This window comes from Apteryx mantelli, chromosome 5, assembly GCF_036417845.1.
Source record: "Apteryx mantelli isolate bAptMan1 chromosome 5, bAptMan1.hap1, whole genome shotgun sequence".
NCBI lineage: Eukaryota > Metazoa > Chordata > Aves > Apterygiformes > Apterygidae > Apteryx > Apteryx mantelli.
In genome coordinates this window covers 27,144,376-27,162,418 of record NC_089982.1, presented here as the reverse complement: position 1 = coordinate 27,162,418, position 18,043 = coordinate 27,144,376, and the positions used below count along the sequence as shown (strand labels likewise).

The following is an 18,043-nucleotide window of genomic DNA, read 5'->3' as shown; positions in this document are numbered from 1 at the left end:
CCGGCTGCACTCCCCGAAATTTTGGGCTGTCCCCTTGGAAGGGCAGGAAGCCTTCCTGAACGAAAAGGTACAGCCCTGCCCATGCTGCGTCTGGCCATGTTGGGCTGCGGCTCTGCGGGTGCCCAGGGGAACCCCGGGGCCAGGAGAGGACCAACGCTTGCCCATGGGTAGGGACCTACACGCATACCCCTGAGGCGTTGGTTTTATTGAGGTGAGCGTGAATATGGGAGTTTGAAAAATATTCGGAAAGGAAAGGAAAGGAAAGGAAAGGAAAGGAAAGGAAAGGGGAGGAGAAGTGTACTCACCAAAGGGGCAGTGGCAATAATAGCCGTCCACTCCACTTTGGCAGGATCCTCCATTGAAGCATGGGTTGCATTCACAGTAATTGACAGCGGAATCGCACGTTTTCCCTGCCATTAGGGAAGAAAATGATTTTCTAGGTCAGCATATTCAGGTCAATTCCAAGTAAGACTTGCATTTAGGGAACAAGCTTATGAATTAATGCTGCGTGCACTGCCGAGCCACGCATTGGAAAGGGGGGATCATCCCAAGGACCACTGGTGACCACTGGTGGGAGGAAGGATACTGCTCCTGGCCCTGACATGGGCATACCACAGCCTGGAGAAATTCACTTTACATTTCAAGCATCTCGTTGTAATTATCTCATGCTGTTGCTGTGATTTTTTATTAACTGGTGTCTGTAAAAGATTATGAAATGAAAGGAGCTACTGAACTAAAAGAATTTTTTTTCTATTATTTTTTGAGTGCAAAGTATTCATTAGTATTAAGGGGATGAAGGATACAGACAGCCCTTGCTGGAATCCATATGAACACAGCAGGTCAAACACAGGCAGCTATTGTACATTATATGATTTTTCTTATTTTTCCTCATCAATTACAATCTCCTTCCTGACTTGGAGGGACCACAGTCCTCAGGAGCTAAAACATGTTACCCTGGATACAGTTCTTTTCTAAGCAGACATTGTCACATGTGGCAAATATTATTCACTAGAGAATAAATTGAAGTCACATAATTCATTTCAACAAAGACTGGAACGGAGAGGAAAGTGAAGATTTTAACAGATGCTGAATACTGACAAGGGGATTCTTTGTCGTTTTTTCAATAAGTGCAAATATGCAGAATCACAAGAAGAATTGCAAATATATGTATAAGTATAGAACCAAAATTTTCTTTGTATGGAAACATTAACCACAAACTATTTGTCTTCACTTTTATTTTTTTCACTCCTTAGCTTTTACCAGCTTAGCAGCACTTGCGTTACATACCACTGTTGGTACCTGCCTTCCTTCTGTCAGCGGTGCCAGCCTTCACTGCCAGTTCATCAAAATATTTAAAGTATCGTCCCTCATGTCACTATGCAAAAACTAGCAAAATCAAGTATGCTCTTCCAGCTCTCTCCTTGAATTTCATCTACGCCATGATACATACAAATACATAGCAAGGGCTATAAGGTTGGAGTGCTGTAAACACTTCTTATTGCGTTGATGATGAATTATTTTATTCCCAGCACCATGCAAATATAAAATATATTTAAAGTAGAGTACAACATAAACTTGCACAGTGAGCGTCCAGGTAATCCTCACATATCACATGACAGCGACACACCATATGCAGTCCTCAGGCTTTAGACGATTGTCAGTCTCTTTAAAACTGCATAAAACCAGAATTGTGCTATACTAATTCTGCTAGTGTTTTAAGAATTTCATGGCTTCAGTCTCCTAATTAGGAAACTTCTTTTTTTCTCCAGCTTTCTATTTAAGCTAAGCAAGTTCTGAGCCAGTTTTTCTGTGTGAGCACCAGCTCTCCATGTGCGAGTACAAGGAAGGTGGAAAGGGAGTACTGGAGGGCTCCTGTGGTTAATATGTAACTTGTATATTGACCATAAATCTGGGAAACATTTCCAGGATCTGTAACTAATTACATTTCAGGGGTATTTATTTATTTATTTATAGTTTATTTTCTAACTGACGTGGCTGAAGGATGTGCTAACTTTTATTTTAGATTTTTCTATTTATTTAAAAGTTATATTGCTGTTCTTTGACTTCTTGAGAAGACATGTAGCAAGGGTGAGGCAGAGATGCTTAAATTATAGCTCAATGAGATTTCTTACATCACAAAAATCAAGTGTAGCTAATAAAGCCTACTACATCTATATCAGTACAACCTAACTAAATAGTCTTCTTTTTCTCAGCTGTCATTAAAGCTGGCATATATGCTGAGTCAGCAACAGAGCATGGATGTTTATTTTAGCTGCACACATTTTAAACAGCATATAACAACATCTTCTTCATACAAGTGTTTGAATAATTCACGGAACTAATAAAAGTGTGTTTGCATTTATTCCAGCTGTTTTGACACAGGAGAAGACGAATACTCTGATTAAACAATTCCTCAGAGCTATTAAAACTAATATTTATTTAAAATAAAGAAGAAATTTAGGCTATTCCCTACCATTCACTGAAGTGCTAAAGACCTGGGAAAAATGCATCTATTTACATTTGGATAATGATCTAACAAAAGAAGTCTCTGAAGCTCACTTTTCCTCTTCAAACACATTAAACACGCTTATTCTAGAAAACAAGATAGATATCAGCAGAACAAAAGTAGAACTTGGGAATATTATTCCAGTTTACCACTATGGCTATTCCATATAAGGATTTAAAATAAATTACTTTGATAAAGCTAGATCATTAAAAAAAAATTAATAAACAGATGATGAGACTTATAGACTAAAAACTGAGAGCAGGAGCAATAAATAAATAAATAATGTAATACAATTCTACATATGCACCAAAACAACAGAAACTGTTATTTCTATTTAGCATATAACTCATTTCATTCAAAAAATTCCTGGTGTGACCAGCCAGAACTCTTTAGACATCCATCTTTTCTTCTGCTTTAAGATAGCTTTTAGTTGTACTTTTTTTTTCTTTTAAAACACTCCAACTCTCCTGAATTTCTTTCCCTAGGTGTATTCCTCCAGGCAACCTTACCTACCAGTTAGCTGACACGAGCTCCTTCTGAAGACAGCTTCCACTACTGGCCTCATTCCCTCTTTTCTGCAGCATCTTGAATGTTAGCAATTCATCCAAACTTCCTTCCACTTTTGCATTTTTGATCAGTCCCACCTTAGACTTTTCTAAGAAAGCAACTCACACATTCCTTGTCCATTCTTGAAAGAAAAGTCTCCATATTTAAAGCTACTGTTGACAGCCTGTACTGGTTACTGCCAAGATCCAGATAGTTTCTGTCAGGTTGTAGTTTCTGCACGTTCCATTGGGTGTTCAAAATCCACCTTCCTACTCCTCCCTTTTAATCTAAACTATATCCCTATTCTTTCTGGGGATTCCTCTAAATAAATTGCTGTGATGCCAGTTAAACTTTATTGGTCCTACAACTTCTACTAAACTTCTACTTTTTTCTTTTAACACCTTATTCTCACAGCATTTATAGTCATCCAGGACAATAACAGGCTGCCCCACTACTTTTGGTTATCTCCCTTACAGCATGCTAATACTGTAGAAAATATTCCTAACTCTTTAATACCCAACAACTCAATCATCTGCAACTGTGAAGAGCTGATAAGAATAGAGTGCATTTTTTCAAGTTCTACCTGGTGGCTTACCTATTTCATGGATTACAGACACAGTAAGGTATCTACCAAAGATTTAGGTTTGGGGGGAAAAAACAAACAAAAGAAACCCCCCAAAATAAAAAACACCCTTGCAAATCCATTATTTTCCTGTTCTGCATGAGATAATATGCTTATATTTAGATGCTGCTTTTAATGGATAAAAAAGGAGTTTTTAAGCAGACTATTTTTCTTGAGTAGAGAGTTTATACAAATACTAGTTACTCTAAAATTCTCTCTCGCACAGATAAAGCAAATAACTCAAAGAACCATACTGGACTGAACAGGATAAGAAACTGTTTGCCAGGATGCATACAAGAATCTTCACCTGAGCCTAAGGGCTCAGCTATACCGCTCTGCAAAAAGATGAATCCAATGGGTTTTGTTAAAAGCTCACAAACCTAGAGTAGTTTGGGTTTGCACCGGTCATCTTCCACAACATTTTGCTGATTTAAGGTTTACAACATATAAATTTAAGAGTAACATTCTGGTAGACCTCTACCTTACTTGAGTAGTGTGCTTTGAAAAATGATGAGCTTTACCTGTTTTTATTGCTTATGCAACTTAATTTTCCAAGAAGCATTTTCACAGCTTTGGACTACTACACGTTTCTGAGCTGGGGAATCATTTTATTTGGACAGAATAATGAACGAGCCTAATTATATATGTTTGATTAGTGTTTCAGGGTATCAAGTCCAATGAGGGGAAGGAAATGTCTCAGTCAGTGTTTTGTGAACCAAAGAGAGACCAAACCAGAGCTGTCTCTAGTAATTGTCCAGTTTGGGTGAAGGATGCAATTAGTTCAGCGTATAGCTCTCTTCTCAATTTAAATATTGAAAGATTCAAAAAAGATTTTTCTGACGCAAAGATGAATACCCTGAAGACCATGAAAACTAGGATAACACTGGATAACTGATACCGGATAGCATTTATCATTCATCATCTCAAGCTAATATTATCAGATGCAGAGGCTTATATAAAAATTGAACTTCCTGAGAACATTTTGTTTTTTTAATTGAAAAATGTAACAGGAACAGATACCAACTGAATGCTCTGGGTTAGATTTCAGCTGATTCAACAGTTTTAGTTTTTGTGGGTTTATATGTCCATCTTTTACAGTAGTTCTTTCAGTATTTTAATCTTGCATTTGAAAAAATTTAACAGATCTACATTCCTTCATCTTAATGAGTCCTGGAAAACAGGAAATGAAGGGTTCATAGGAAGGGCAGGCAACTACTGTAAATCACAAAGTATATTCCTTTCAGAAAGTGATTATTTTAAAAACAAAACTTGATCATCATTAACAGATATAATTATAACAGACTTTTTTAAACCCTAATGATGTTGCTCTGAGGTAATCTGTCTTTATAATACTGTTCAGTGAAATGAACTAAATTACCTTTGCAGTGTGATGAAGTGAAATGCAGCTGACAAAACATAATAAATCAAGTAAAAGTAAGACTACTCAGTTTTGAGGTAAGCCGTTATAAAGGTCTACAGCTCATGTACTCTAATTTACAGTGAACAGAGAGTCTGTGTCAGAAAATAGTAATTTCCACTTGTATGCAGTACAGTGTTAATCTTTTTTACAGAGCATGCAAATTCAATTATGAGGCTGTATTTCCACTCCAAGAGAAGCAGCAAAGCTATGTATATGATACACCAAATTAGAATTTTTCTATTTTGGTTGTCTCTTTTTTTGCTGAGGCGCTTGGGGATTATATTCATGAAGAAACAATTTCAAGGTTTTATTTTTACATTCACTATGGCTATCTTTAGTCATATATGAACCAGGATTAAACTCACAAACAGCTGTATTCCCTTTATGTTGGTAGCATAATAATGACATAATACTTCTCTATGACAAGCATTCTGAAACAATCTGTACTCTGACATGTTTGCAGAACCTACTGAATATTAGTTTGAATTTCAAATATGCTTTTTAGCCTGTGCAAACATAAAAAGTGTAAATTTACTGAATATTGATTGTGAGCTCATCTAATAAGCTTTATTGATATTCAAGTCCAAAGACATTTTGGTTTTTAATTACAAACTTTGGTGCCACTTGTTTTCTGTCTTGACCAGTTAATCTTCGGGTACTTAAATAATGCCTGATTCCTCAAAGGACAACTGATTTAAAAAGAGCTGACTCCTAAATATAAATGTCTGCCTCAGTGATACTCTATTTTAAAATCATTTGTGTTGACAAGTAGTTTAAAAAAGCTCATATCAGATGCCACATTTAATTCACAGCATGAAAGAAATCCAGCATTTCAAACTGTAAGAGTCTCTCATCACATTTTCTTAGTTAAAATGTTCTTATTTCTTCCAAGTGTTTGTCACATGTAAAACTTTATTTTTAGCTGATATAGGGGTTGAGCGTTAAGATATGAGCTTTAGTATCAGAAAAAGTGACCTGGACATTTCTTTAATGTTTCAAATTATAGGCTACAAGCATATATTACTGTATCCTGCTAGAGCTAATGAAGTGCTTTGCTTAGTTGCAACAGCAAACATATGTCCAGTTAACCTCTGGTGCTAATGTCTTCAAGAATTACAGAGGATAGGTGCCCTAAAATTATTATGCCCCGCTCCTGGCAAAATAATCTGATGTACTAATACAACGCGAAATAAAATCCTGGATCATTAACTTAATTAGAACTACTTGTCCATTAACAATAATTGCTACTGACCTGAGGCCTGCTAGTACCTTCAGGAGGTTTACACAGAAGATCACATCAGTGTCCTCTGTATCAAGAGACCTTTCACACTGAACATGTATCTACTGCTAGCTATGCTTTCAGTGAAGAGGTTAAACCTGCATTTTGAAATCGACTGACATTCTTATTTGCCATAAACTATATGACTTCTCCTGCACTAATCTGTTTTAAGAAAAAAAAAAGAAAAAAAAAAAAGAACAACCTCCCTGATCATGCCACTGGTTACAAGTGAGTTTTGGTAGCAGCTCTTGAAGCCTGAATACCCACACCATAATGAGAACGGCTGTGCCAACCTGGGATGCCCTGGAGCACCTGACATACAGAAACACTCCTTGGAAGAGCTAATGAAAGCCTAGAATAAATCTTAACTTCTCTACTTAGTCTCTTTATGATGTCTGGAAAAAGTGGCCATAAGCAATAGTTAAAATTATTCAAACCTTCCTTAAATATCATACCATCAAATGATTCAGAATCCTATCCAGCTAAACAAAAAATATTTTCAGTTCTTTTACTGTTGTTCACTTAGGTTGCACTAAGCATGATACAAATGCCTGAATGAGATATTTCTGTACCTCAATAAAGTTTAGATGTAAATTGTGCTTTTTATTTGGGTCTTTCTTTTCTTTCTCTGAATAGATGTTAGAAAGATCAGGCTAGAGCTTGCATTTTATTCAAAGGTCACACATAAAAAGTCTGGGTCACTGCAGCGATACACACTTTTTATAATTGTGGTGCTCCAAAGCAGCAGTAGAACACGCTAGATGTAACCCTGTGCCATCACACAATAGCAAAGTCCATATTTCTCTGTTTTTTTTCCAGAAACTGTCATTTAGAAATTGTAATTAAAGATCAGGAGTTCATCCCCAGATCAAAATCTTCAGGGTGAGCTGAATTGCTCTGCAATCTCTATTGAGAGTAGACCTCCACTGACTACAGCGGGAGCCTAGACACCTCTCTCACAGGTAGCCACCTACATTACAGACACCTAAGTTAGGCGAGGGGAATTCTACCGAAATATATGCCAGACAGTATTAGCTTCCAACACAATTAACTCTTAAGGCAACATTTTTTCTAGAGGAAGTGTAATATTCTACAAATACTTTGGTAAACTTACTTGAATTTTGTTTTAACTTTCCAAAAAAATGAGTTTTTCATGTATGCTCCTTACATTCAATGATAACGGATAAAGTATCACTGCTCTTGTTGCAGCATAAATCACAGCAGAGCAAATGTACGATTTCCTAATGCATGCAAGAACCACAGACTGAGGAAAACCCAGATCTTCCTAATACAGATTTTTCCACATCAGAACAAAACAAGTATGTATATGATCTTCAGACTTGCATGCTGTTTGAGTAGGACTGCTTTCACAAATTTCAGCCCAAATAATAAAGGAAGCTTAAGGCTGGAAGACAGACATGCTAGAATGATTTCAACCAGACAAATTCAGTGGGCCAAAGTTTTGATTATATAACTAGCTGGGATAAACAAGTAGTCCTCTTTTCCTTGAGAGGACATCTTTGTATTGTATTCCTAACATGATTTGCTACCATGGCAGAAGCAGCTCAAGAGATTTTGCAACCTAAATCTTTCTGATATTTCTCTTAAAATGACTGAAAGCATTCAGAATTTTTTCATAGGGATCCAGGAATTTAATTTGCTAGATCACTGTGCCCTTTGATGATTGCAAATATGCTACATGTTCTTCCCACATGGCAGTATAAAATACAGCCTTTCAACGACCAAAGCAAACATCGGCCTGCTCTTCTAGGGATAAAATGCTATGTTTGAATGCATGACAAATATTAGAGAAGAAATACTCAGAAGAGGTAAGAACGCAGCAGCCATTTCTGTTGTTAATGAAAAAAATAATCGACAAAGGGACAAAATATGGAACAGATATGCTTGATTATTTTGCCTGAATTCTGTTTTCTTTCCCTCATCCTTCATCTGTTTTCTGTCTTGTATGACTGTAAGCAATTTGGGGCAGAGGATGACTTTCTTGCTTGGCACACTCCTAACAGACTTGAAATGCTACCACAATATGCATAACAATAACAAGAACAGAAAAATCATACTTAAATGTTGGAAACAGTTTCTACATATTTAATAAATTAAAATAGCTCTTGTAAAATCCTTCTGTTCTAATGTAAATCAGGCAAGCAAGACTTGCCGGAGGACAGAACCAAAAGAAAGTAGTACTGTGGGCACCTTGTCTTCTCAGTTTTCATTACTGCCAATATCTTACTTTGGATAACCTCTTCACTTATTTTGAATACTCATATTCAGATAATCATAGTTGGAACATATCTTGTGCTAAAACGGTACATTTCTATTCGCCATCTCATCTTGACTGTAAGATTAAGAGAAGTAAAAACAAACCTGTATATCCAGTTTTACAAATGCAATTGAAGCTTCCTGGGAAGTTCTGGCAGGCGGCACCATTTTTGCAAGGGCTGGCAAGGCACTCGTTGACATCTCTCTCACAGGCCATGCCTGTGAAGCCCTCTGGGCAACTGCATGAGAAGCCCCCCACTAAATTGTGGCAGCTCCCATCGTTGTGGCACGGGGAGGGAAGGCATTCATCAATGTCAGTCTCACACAGATTCCCATCGTATCCTGGCATGCACCTGCACACAAACGACTGGAGGGGTTCGTTGGCCACGATGATGACGGGGATACTCTCGTGGCTTTTCAGGGCCGTGCTCACAGCGAGCCTTCTCATACAGCTCCCTCCGTTCTGACACGGGCTCAGCAGGCACGAGTCATGATCCACAGATTCTATCCGCACCCCGCTCTGACGGAAAAGGATTTCCTTGATGCTCTCAAAGAAGGTGGCCACGCCGCTGGGATTCACATACTGGTTGTTGTTGCGCTTGACAGCTGCCATCAGGAAAGTTCGGTTGCTCTCCTCATACACACCATAGAGCTGCACGGCAGTCCCCAGCCCCGTCAGCTGCGAGCTGGCGATTCGCAGGAAGTGAAGATAGTGATTCATCAAGAAGTCTCGCACAGTGTGGACACTAAGGCGAAGAAGGATGCTGTTGTCAATTGTGGCATTACTGAACCCTGCGAAGAAAACCCGGATGCTGCTAGTGACGGCGCCATGTACCCCGTCGTTGCTGAGGACGGCCAGGTCGAATGCTCCATCCGTGGACCGTGCCTGTGAGTGCAGGTCACAGGTGCCCCCAGGAATATTGAATAGGCTTGTAACTCCTGATGTAAGGGAGCACTGGAAGCTGTCTAACACATCTGGATCCTGGGGCTTTACATTGCCTAAAATTCCACCCGGGAAGAGGTTGCCATAATAATGAACAAAGATTTCTACTGTTCTGGGCTGAGAGGGGTTGTCATTTTGGTCTATTACCTTTATCTGCACAGTTCCTGTGGAAGACATCTGAGGAATGCCAGAGTCTCTCGTAATCACCGATAGGTAGAAATCACTGATTTGCTCCCTGTCAATCTCTCTTGTTGTTGTCAGAACACCAGCAGTGCTAAGGCTAAAGTAGCTGGTTGCAGGGCCAGTGCTGAGCAAGTAATATGTAAAGGGACCCTGATTCGGAGGGAGATCAGCATCTGATGATTGAAGTGTCATCACCAGAGTTCCTGCATGATTATTTTCCATGACTTCTCCTTGGCTGGTGGACAAGGTAGGGCCATTATCATTGATATCTTCCAAAGTTACCAATAAAGAGGCACTTCCTGTAGCTGATGGTGTTCCTGAATCAATTGCTAGCACAGACAGATTGTACACGGGCAAAGTTTCTCGATCCAGTTCTGCAGTAACAGTTACCTGTCCTGTCTGTGGGTTGATGGAAAAGGCACCATTGTCATTGCCAGACCCAATGAAATAGGAAAACCTGCTCCAGCTAGGGACAGAGTCTGAATCAAAGGCACTCACAAATGTGACATGGGTGCCTGGAGGAACACCCTCGCTGATTTGTATATTATAGGTTCCTAAAGTAAAAACAGGAGGATCGTTGGCATCCAATATCGTGATATTAACAATTACTTCGTCTATATCTGCTCCACGAATGCTTCCAAAATTTTTTGCAAGAACTTTCAAGGAGATACGTTCTTCTTTTTCTCTGTCAAGAGGTCCTGAAACATAGAGTTGGCCAGTTTTCTCTTCTATCTGGAAGCCTTTCTTTCTGCTATTGCCAAAGACAAGGTAGTGGACTTCTCCATCAGTCCCCATATCACGATCACTTGCAAAGACTTCACCAACAATGGTACCTTTGGAGGCTGCCTCAGAAACCTCAAAATAATAAAGCTTGGACACAAAACGGGGCACATATTCATTTGTCCCTTCTAACTGAATGTTGACACTAGCAAAGCTGCACCTCTCTTCATCTGGAACATTAAAAGCCTTAACTGTTAAATGGTAACTTTGCTTTGTTTCATAATCTAAGAACCCCTGCGTGGTGATAGTTCCTGTATTGGGATCAATGACAAAGAGGTCACTATCTGAGGACTGAATAGCATATGCAATCACAGCATTAGGTCCGGAATCAGAGTCAGTGGCATTTAAACGAATAACAGTTGTCCCACTCGGGGCATTTTCTAATACATTAGGAAAGTAGTCTTCAGGGCTGAATGTTGGAGAATTATCATTCACATCAATGACATTAACAGTGACACTGCAGTAACCCGTTCTGGACACCCATCCTCCATCTGTGGCAGTAAGAATTAGCTCATGCTTTCGGCATAACTCAAAATCAAGGGGTTTGGCTAGTGTCAGTACACCAGTAGATGTATTAATAGCAAAGATGCCAGCCTCATTTCCAGAGGAAATGTTATATCTGATTAATCCATTCATAGCAGCATCTCTGTCTCGGGCTGAAACAGTCCTGACCACTGTTCCAACAGAATGACTCTCCGGGATAGTAACACTCATATGGCTTTGAGAGAACTCAGGTGTATGGTAATTTTCCTCTGTTACGACTATTTCAACAGTTACCTCAGATGAGAGTGGAGGATTACCTTTATCCTTTGCTTTTACCTTAAACAGAAAATTTTTGTTCAAATCAGCCATTAGTGAGGATGACACAGAAATCCAGCCTGTACTCCTGTCTAGTCTGAATTTATTAGTATTGCTTTCATTAGAAATAAAGTATTCCACTTCAGAATTCAAGCCAAAGTCTTTGTCATCAACTGCAGTAACTTTAATTAAGTTGGTACCAGCTCTCACGTTCTTAGTAACAGGAGTAAAATATTTCCTAGCAAGGAAGAGTGGTGCATTGTCATTGCTGTCTACTATGTTAATTGTGACAGTTGTCTCACTTAGCAAAGGAGGACTGCCTCGGTCAGAAGACGTGACTATGAAGCTGTGCCTATTAATGTTGACATTGCTTGATCCGCTGGAGTTTTGATACCTTAAATACTGCTTGTTGAAAATTTCCCCTGTGGTTGCGTTAATTCGGAAGAACTCGGACTGGGATTTTATGAAGTAGAAGACTTGACCATTAGATCCCTCATCGGGATCAGTGGCTGAAACCTGGGTGACCTTCAATCCAATCCCAGGAAGCTCAGGACACTCCAAGTAATAGGATGGCTTTGTAAATCGTGGGGCATTGTCATTGACGTCCGTGACAAATATGGTCACATCTGTGCTTACTGTCCATCCAGAGTCATGTGCAGAGACTCTGATCCTGTAGCGGTCCGTATCTTCCCTGTTTAGCGGTCTGCTGATTGTAATATCCCCGGTACTTGGATTTATGATAAAGGGGAGACTTGTATCCCTTATGGAGTACCTGCTGACAGCATTCACATCGATGTCTTCATCTGAAGTTGTGACTCGTGTTACTATAAAACCCAGAGGTGCATTTTCAGGCACAGAAGCACTAAATATCTGGGAAAACCTAGGAGCATTATCATTTTCATCTAAAATATTAATGACAACTTTGACAGTAGTGCTCTGGAGTGGGGTGCCTTTATCTGAAGCTTTTATAGTTAGTGTGTATTGAGACAATTTCTCCCTATCCAACGGTCTGACACTTCTGATTTCACCAGTGGCTCGACTGATACTGAAACTATTTTCCGTATTGCCATCAACTATTTCATAATTTAACTGTCCATTTAGACCACTGTCCCTGTCCACAGCAGTGACTGTTAGTATCTTCCGTGGTGACAGGTTCTCCATTATTTCAGCAATGAAGGGATCTTGCTCAAACTCTGGTGCATTATCATTGACATCTATCACTGTTATTTCCAATTTCTTATATGAGGAAAAAGGAGGAAAGCCCATATCTCTGGCCTCAATCCAAACCACATATTTCTCTATTGCTTCAAAATCCAAAGACTGACTGATGGAAAGCTGTCCTGTTACTTGATCAACCTGGAATGTGCTGCCCAGGTTACCACTTGCAATGTAGTAAGACAAGGAACCTCCTCTGGCTGAAGACCCAGAAACAGTGGTGACAAGCGTACCAACTGCTTGGTTTTCAGGAAATGTGAAAGTCTCCTGTTCAGCTTGAACACGAGGAAATTCTGCTTTGTTTACAAATCTCACGGTTACAGTTGTGGAATCTGTCTTGGGGTACAGGCCACCGTCTTTCACATGAACAGAAAATGTAACTTCAGATTCTTCTGTCAGGGAGTTAGTAGCCATAATCGCTCCCCTTGCTGGATCAATGTGGAATTTTTCAGAATTTTTTCCCACAAGGGAATAATGGAGCTCAGCATTGGAGCCAGAATCTGCATCAGTGACAGTAACTGCAAACACAAACGAACCTGAAATGGAGAACACAGATAGGGCAGCTCATTAATGAATATACCGATTATGGGAAATATGATGCCAAGTTTTTACTCTAAAACAGTTGGAAGTATAGGTGCCCCTCCTGGTATTTTCCCTGAAGGATAATGCTGTATCTTCTACTGTTCTGAAAATCAACTCTTTTTCTACAAGAAGAAAAGGTCAACAACGTGTAGGTGAGTTTGTATACCCATAAAACATGCAAGCAGCCAAAAAATGTGGGTCTGAAAGACAGGTCCTGCATTCAGAGAAATGCATGTACAGATGACAGTGGCTGCATATATATTTGCACTAGAAAGTGGACCTAGAATTTTTTGAAAGTCTAGCATCCCATTTCTAGACCGTTCCCATTATGAAAACCACAAATCAAATGAGATTGAATTTTTTTTTTTAGTTACTCATAGTTTATTTGCCCAGAATTTAACAACCGTTAAGGTTATACAGGTGAACAGACAGTGCCCTACAGACCCACCTGGCCTTGCAGCCCTTTTTCTTCCTATCCCCCAGATGCTGCTTCTTTTCCCCAATAACCTTCTGCTTCTGATCTTATGAGAGTATTCTGAGGATGATAACTAATGGGACCACACTTTTAAAAGCATGTTGGTCATCTGAAATAGGGCTAAAAACATATAGAAATACAAAACTACTGCACACTAGTGCAATAACATGCATATATTGTGTCTCAGATCTTTCAGATGCATGTTCCACTCCAAGGTCCACCATACGGGCACAGTGTGTGTTAACATCTATATTTGCCTATTTGTAAGGAGAATCTAGGGTGTTCATTTGCACTGGAGTTTGTAGATCTTATACATGGCACATCTTTCAAATTTGACACTGTCCAACCAATTTGCAGAATGTTCTGCTGACGGTTTTGCTGGTACTGAAACTTAGAAATCACCACTTCTGTATATAAATCATGTTGTTTTCAACCTCTTAAGGCAAAATCAGTTACAAATGGGAATGACTTTGACAGTGTTCCCTTAAAACTATACTTCTTGTCAGTATTTATCATGTGCACTGATTTGTACTCCAGGGGAGGAATATTTAAAAATGACAGTATTCAATACCTTGAGAGAAATGGGACAGGGCAAAATTAGAGTTTTGCTTTGGTTAAGCGTATTATATTATTAATTATTATTATTAATAGTCCCCCTTTTTAGTCTTGATTAAAAAAAAAACCAAGGGAATTAGTCTTTGTTTTTCTTTCAAACTACAGACTAGATATTCTGTAATTGGAATAAAATGAAAAGTTTTGAAAAAGTTTTGAGTTTTTTCTTTCTTTTTTGGAAAAGCTATTTCAGACTCTGTACTGGAAAGCAATAATTTTTTAAAATTGATTCCGTGCCTTCTAGGCAAATAATTATCAACAGACTTATGAGTTAGTCTGAAAAGATATTAACATTTCCTTTAAATGAAAGTAGGCACATGGATTATCAATTTAGGAAGTTGCAAATAAAAAAGTGCATATATCTCTAGATTTTCGCTTAGTTAACACCAGAGTAAATATGGCTTAGGCTTCTTCATATATTTCTAATTGTAAAGGATTTTATACAGAAAGTGCCTGAAAAGATATTGCTAGAATATGTTGGTAAAACCCAGGAATTCTCCTCATATACACATTGAAAAAACCACCCCCAAAACTCCATGTGAACAAAGGCATTGTGTGCTACTCAGCATACGCAAATTCACCTGTGCAACAATAACATGCCTAGATGAAGTTGTTCTAGAAACACAGAAGAAATGTAAACAAATTCATTCTTCCATTAAAAAAAAAGAAGTCATAGCAATTGTTTAGAACTTAGAAGGCAAACCCCAATTAATAGAAATAACCTTTTTTTGTTTTAAGGAAAATCTGTTTTGTAGTCCATTTTTCTTGCAGGCATTGTGAACCAATGTATTTGTATGCATGTAAATGCGCACAGTATGGCTGACTTCCACAGCCAGTCAATGACTGCAATTTTGTGAAACTGGTAATACAGTGATCATATTATAAAAAGTTTTTACTGTTTTGAGATAACAAAGGTCCCAGTATTGGTCCATTTTAAACCTTGGAAAGATGCCAGAATGGTAGACTCTTTCAGTATATTCTCCCCATCCCCATACAAATACTCCAGTTCTTTTCCCCCCTTTCAGTGCCAATTCTGTAAATAGAAAATATTGGTATTTTGGACTTTTTCATTTCTAATTTCTGCACTTATCATGATTATTTAAACATAAATGGAATCAGAAGTTGACTCCTGCACTGAGTGAAGTTGTTGGGTGCAGGTTCCACAAACACAGCATTGCTGCTTGCCTTTACTTCAGCTCAAAGACAACATAACATCTAATACAGATACAGCTTTTTGCAAAGATGGTGACAAAATTCTCTTTAAGAATTGCTTGGGGTGACAAAAAAACATTTACAAACAGGAGGAGACATTGAAGAGGAAAAGATGCAGTTGCCTTCCTAACTCTGACAAAATAATTTAATTTGATCACTTGTTTCTCTTTCAGACTGAAAGTGTGATGCTCATTTATACTGTCTTTTTTACATAACTGAAGCAGTATAACTGGATTGGATGGAAGGAATAAACAACAAAAGCACCAAAAAATTGCTGAGCCTTTCCGTTATTCATTCCCATTCAACAAAAGGATAACAAAGCCTGCAAAGTAGCTACAGAGGAACATATCAGAACCACTCCTTACGGAATGGCTTGGCATTTGATAAGATATTTATGCAACCTGAAATATCTCAGGCACTGCCACTGTTCAGGTTACCTGAAGTGGTAGGTGATGGGATGTGGGTGACATAGGGATGGTGCTGAAATTTGGGTGGGTTGTCATTTACATCGGTGACAGCCACAAGCACGCTGGTGGAACTGGAGAGCGCCCGGGGAAAGCCGCCGTCGCTTGCCACAACCACCAAAGTGTAGTTCTCCTTGGTCTCTCTGTCTAGTAAAGCACTGGTGATCACCTGGCCTGTCGATGGGTTGATTGTGAATTGCGAGTTGCCACCAATAAGCCTATAGCTGTTTGAAAGAAAAAACAAGGAGGAAAAAAATCAATTAGTATCTCAAAAGACAGCCTATGTTAATAACAAATTTTTAGATTGTTTAGACCACCATGCTGATGTATATCAACACATGGATTTTCTTCTGCCTGTTCATCTGTCTTCACTTTTTCCTCTTCCATATTTCCAGTTTGAAGCTTGTCAAAAGTAACATTTCTGGGGATTTCCAAATGTAGCTTCTTAACACAGATAGACTTCTAGTAAATGAGGAGCAGACTGAGCCTTAGTACTTTTAGAGATACAGTTGGACATTCTCTCAAAATTGCAAGTGGCCTGCTAGAGAAACTCTCTAATACTGATTTAACTGGGACAATACCTTAGGTGTTCCTCCAGAAAGCTGACATACTCCTAAATGAATCTGCAGAATATACTTAGAAAAAAATAATACTTTATGAAATAAAAGGAGGACTGTTTTATAGAATAATATGGAGATTTATAATTCATATTATTTCCTGATACTGAGCTAGGTTTTGCTATTCAAGACGTTAATTTTAATTTGTAGCAATTCCGGCAGAATCAGTAACCACAGAGCTATCCTAATGGAGACTAATTAGGAGCAGATTTTGACCTTTGACTGTTGTGTATGTATGGGCACACATATATGTGTTTGTGTGTATGCATGAAACTATGATTTGGTAAGAACTGATTGTCTGCTCACTATAGCTCCGTGTACAGGCTACCTCTGGCTTATCAGCACAGTGTACTTGTCTTTTCTCTTTGAATCTGTACTCAGCTTATGTTAGTACAGAATGAATCTCAAAGATATTTTGAGCAATGTGCAGTATTTTGGGGGTAATCAGCTAACATTAAATTTCTATTAATACAGATAATGGCCATTTTACAAAACAAAGGAAACAAAAACTGGCTAAAATGAAGAATTTTCCTGCTCAATATTATAACCCTAACAAAAACCAACACACAATTGTGATTCTCATTACTTCTTCAGAAAAGCCTGACACAGCATAGTAGCAGCTTTTTTGAAGTATATGATTCTATAAATGATTCAGAAGAAAACTGTTATGAAAGATGAATCGTTATATTAATATCTTCACCTTTTTAAAATCAAAAGAGGTTATGACAGAAACACTAACACAGGCCAGAGGCTTTACCTAGAGGACTGAAAGCCAGCCTGTGTAATCAACTGTGGCAGCTTCTCATGTTCAGTCATTAATCTCTGCAGAATGCCACGAGCATACTTTAATTGCTTAATTATGATTTAACATGATGGCCATATGTAATTATTCTCCAGCTAAAGAAATGTGCATCTAGGATTGAAAGAACGCGCACAAAGCCTAAAGCACCACTTAAACCTCCCTAAATATAAGTAGCGGGGGCAAATTTCATCTGTGATCTACAATGTTTTAAAACTGCACGAGGTGTCACATATGAGATAGCATTTCTCTTGTTTACTTCCACATATAAAGAGCAGCTCAAGCTTTAGCATTGAAAAGATGCTATGAAAACGTTTTTTAAAGAAAATAACAACAAGTTACATTTGAAATCACAATGAGCCATAGGGTATTTGAGTTATATCTGAGTACAGTATCATGTAAAGCAACCAGACAACAAAAGTGTGTTTCCAGACAGATTCCCAGCATATTTACAAAAAAAAATTCCAAACCATACCAAAAAAAAAAAACCCCAGAAAATTTGTAAAGATAACTAGCATAAAAGGAATTACTTTGTGACTGAAGTGCTTAAAATCAGGTCATTTCTACCAGTCTGTGCTGACCTGTATTATCCATACTACCTTTAACAATACTACTCAAGTGTGCATTACCATAAACAACCTCATCAGCCCCCTTTAATGACTGTTACAGGTTATCACCAGAATTAGGAGAAAAAGAGTTGGCAGGTATGGATA

The 18,043-nt window shown here is 38.4% G+C and overlaps 1 protein-coding gene across 1 annotated transcript in view; it reads right to left on the bottom strand.

Moving 5' to 3' along the window:
- Positions 1 to 18,043, bottom strand: part of FAT4 (FAT atypical cadherin 4) — a gene marked incomplete at its 5' end in the record, with an annotated part of 151,727 nt that overhangs the window by 21,849 nt on the left and 111,835 nt on the right. The window contains 3 exons of the mRNA XM_067297026.1: positions 306 to 410; positions 8,756 to 13,105; positions 15,888 to 16,138. Coding sequence (XP_067153127.1) covers positions 306 to 410; positions 8,756 to 13,105; positions 15,888 to 16,138 — 4,706 coding nt within the window. The remainder of the gene's footprint in view (positions 1 to 305; positions 411 to 8,755; positions 13,106 to 15,887; positions 16,139 to 18,043) is intronic.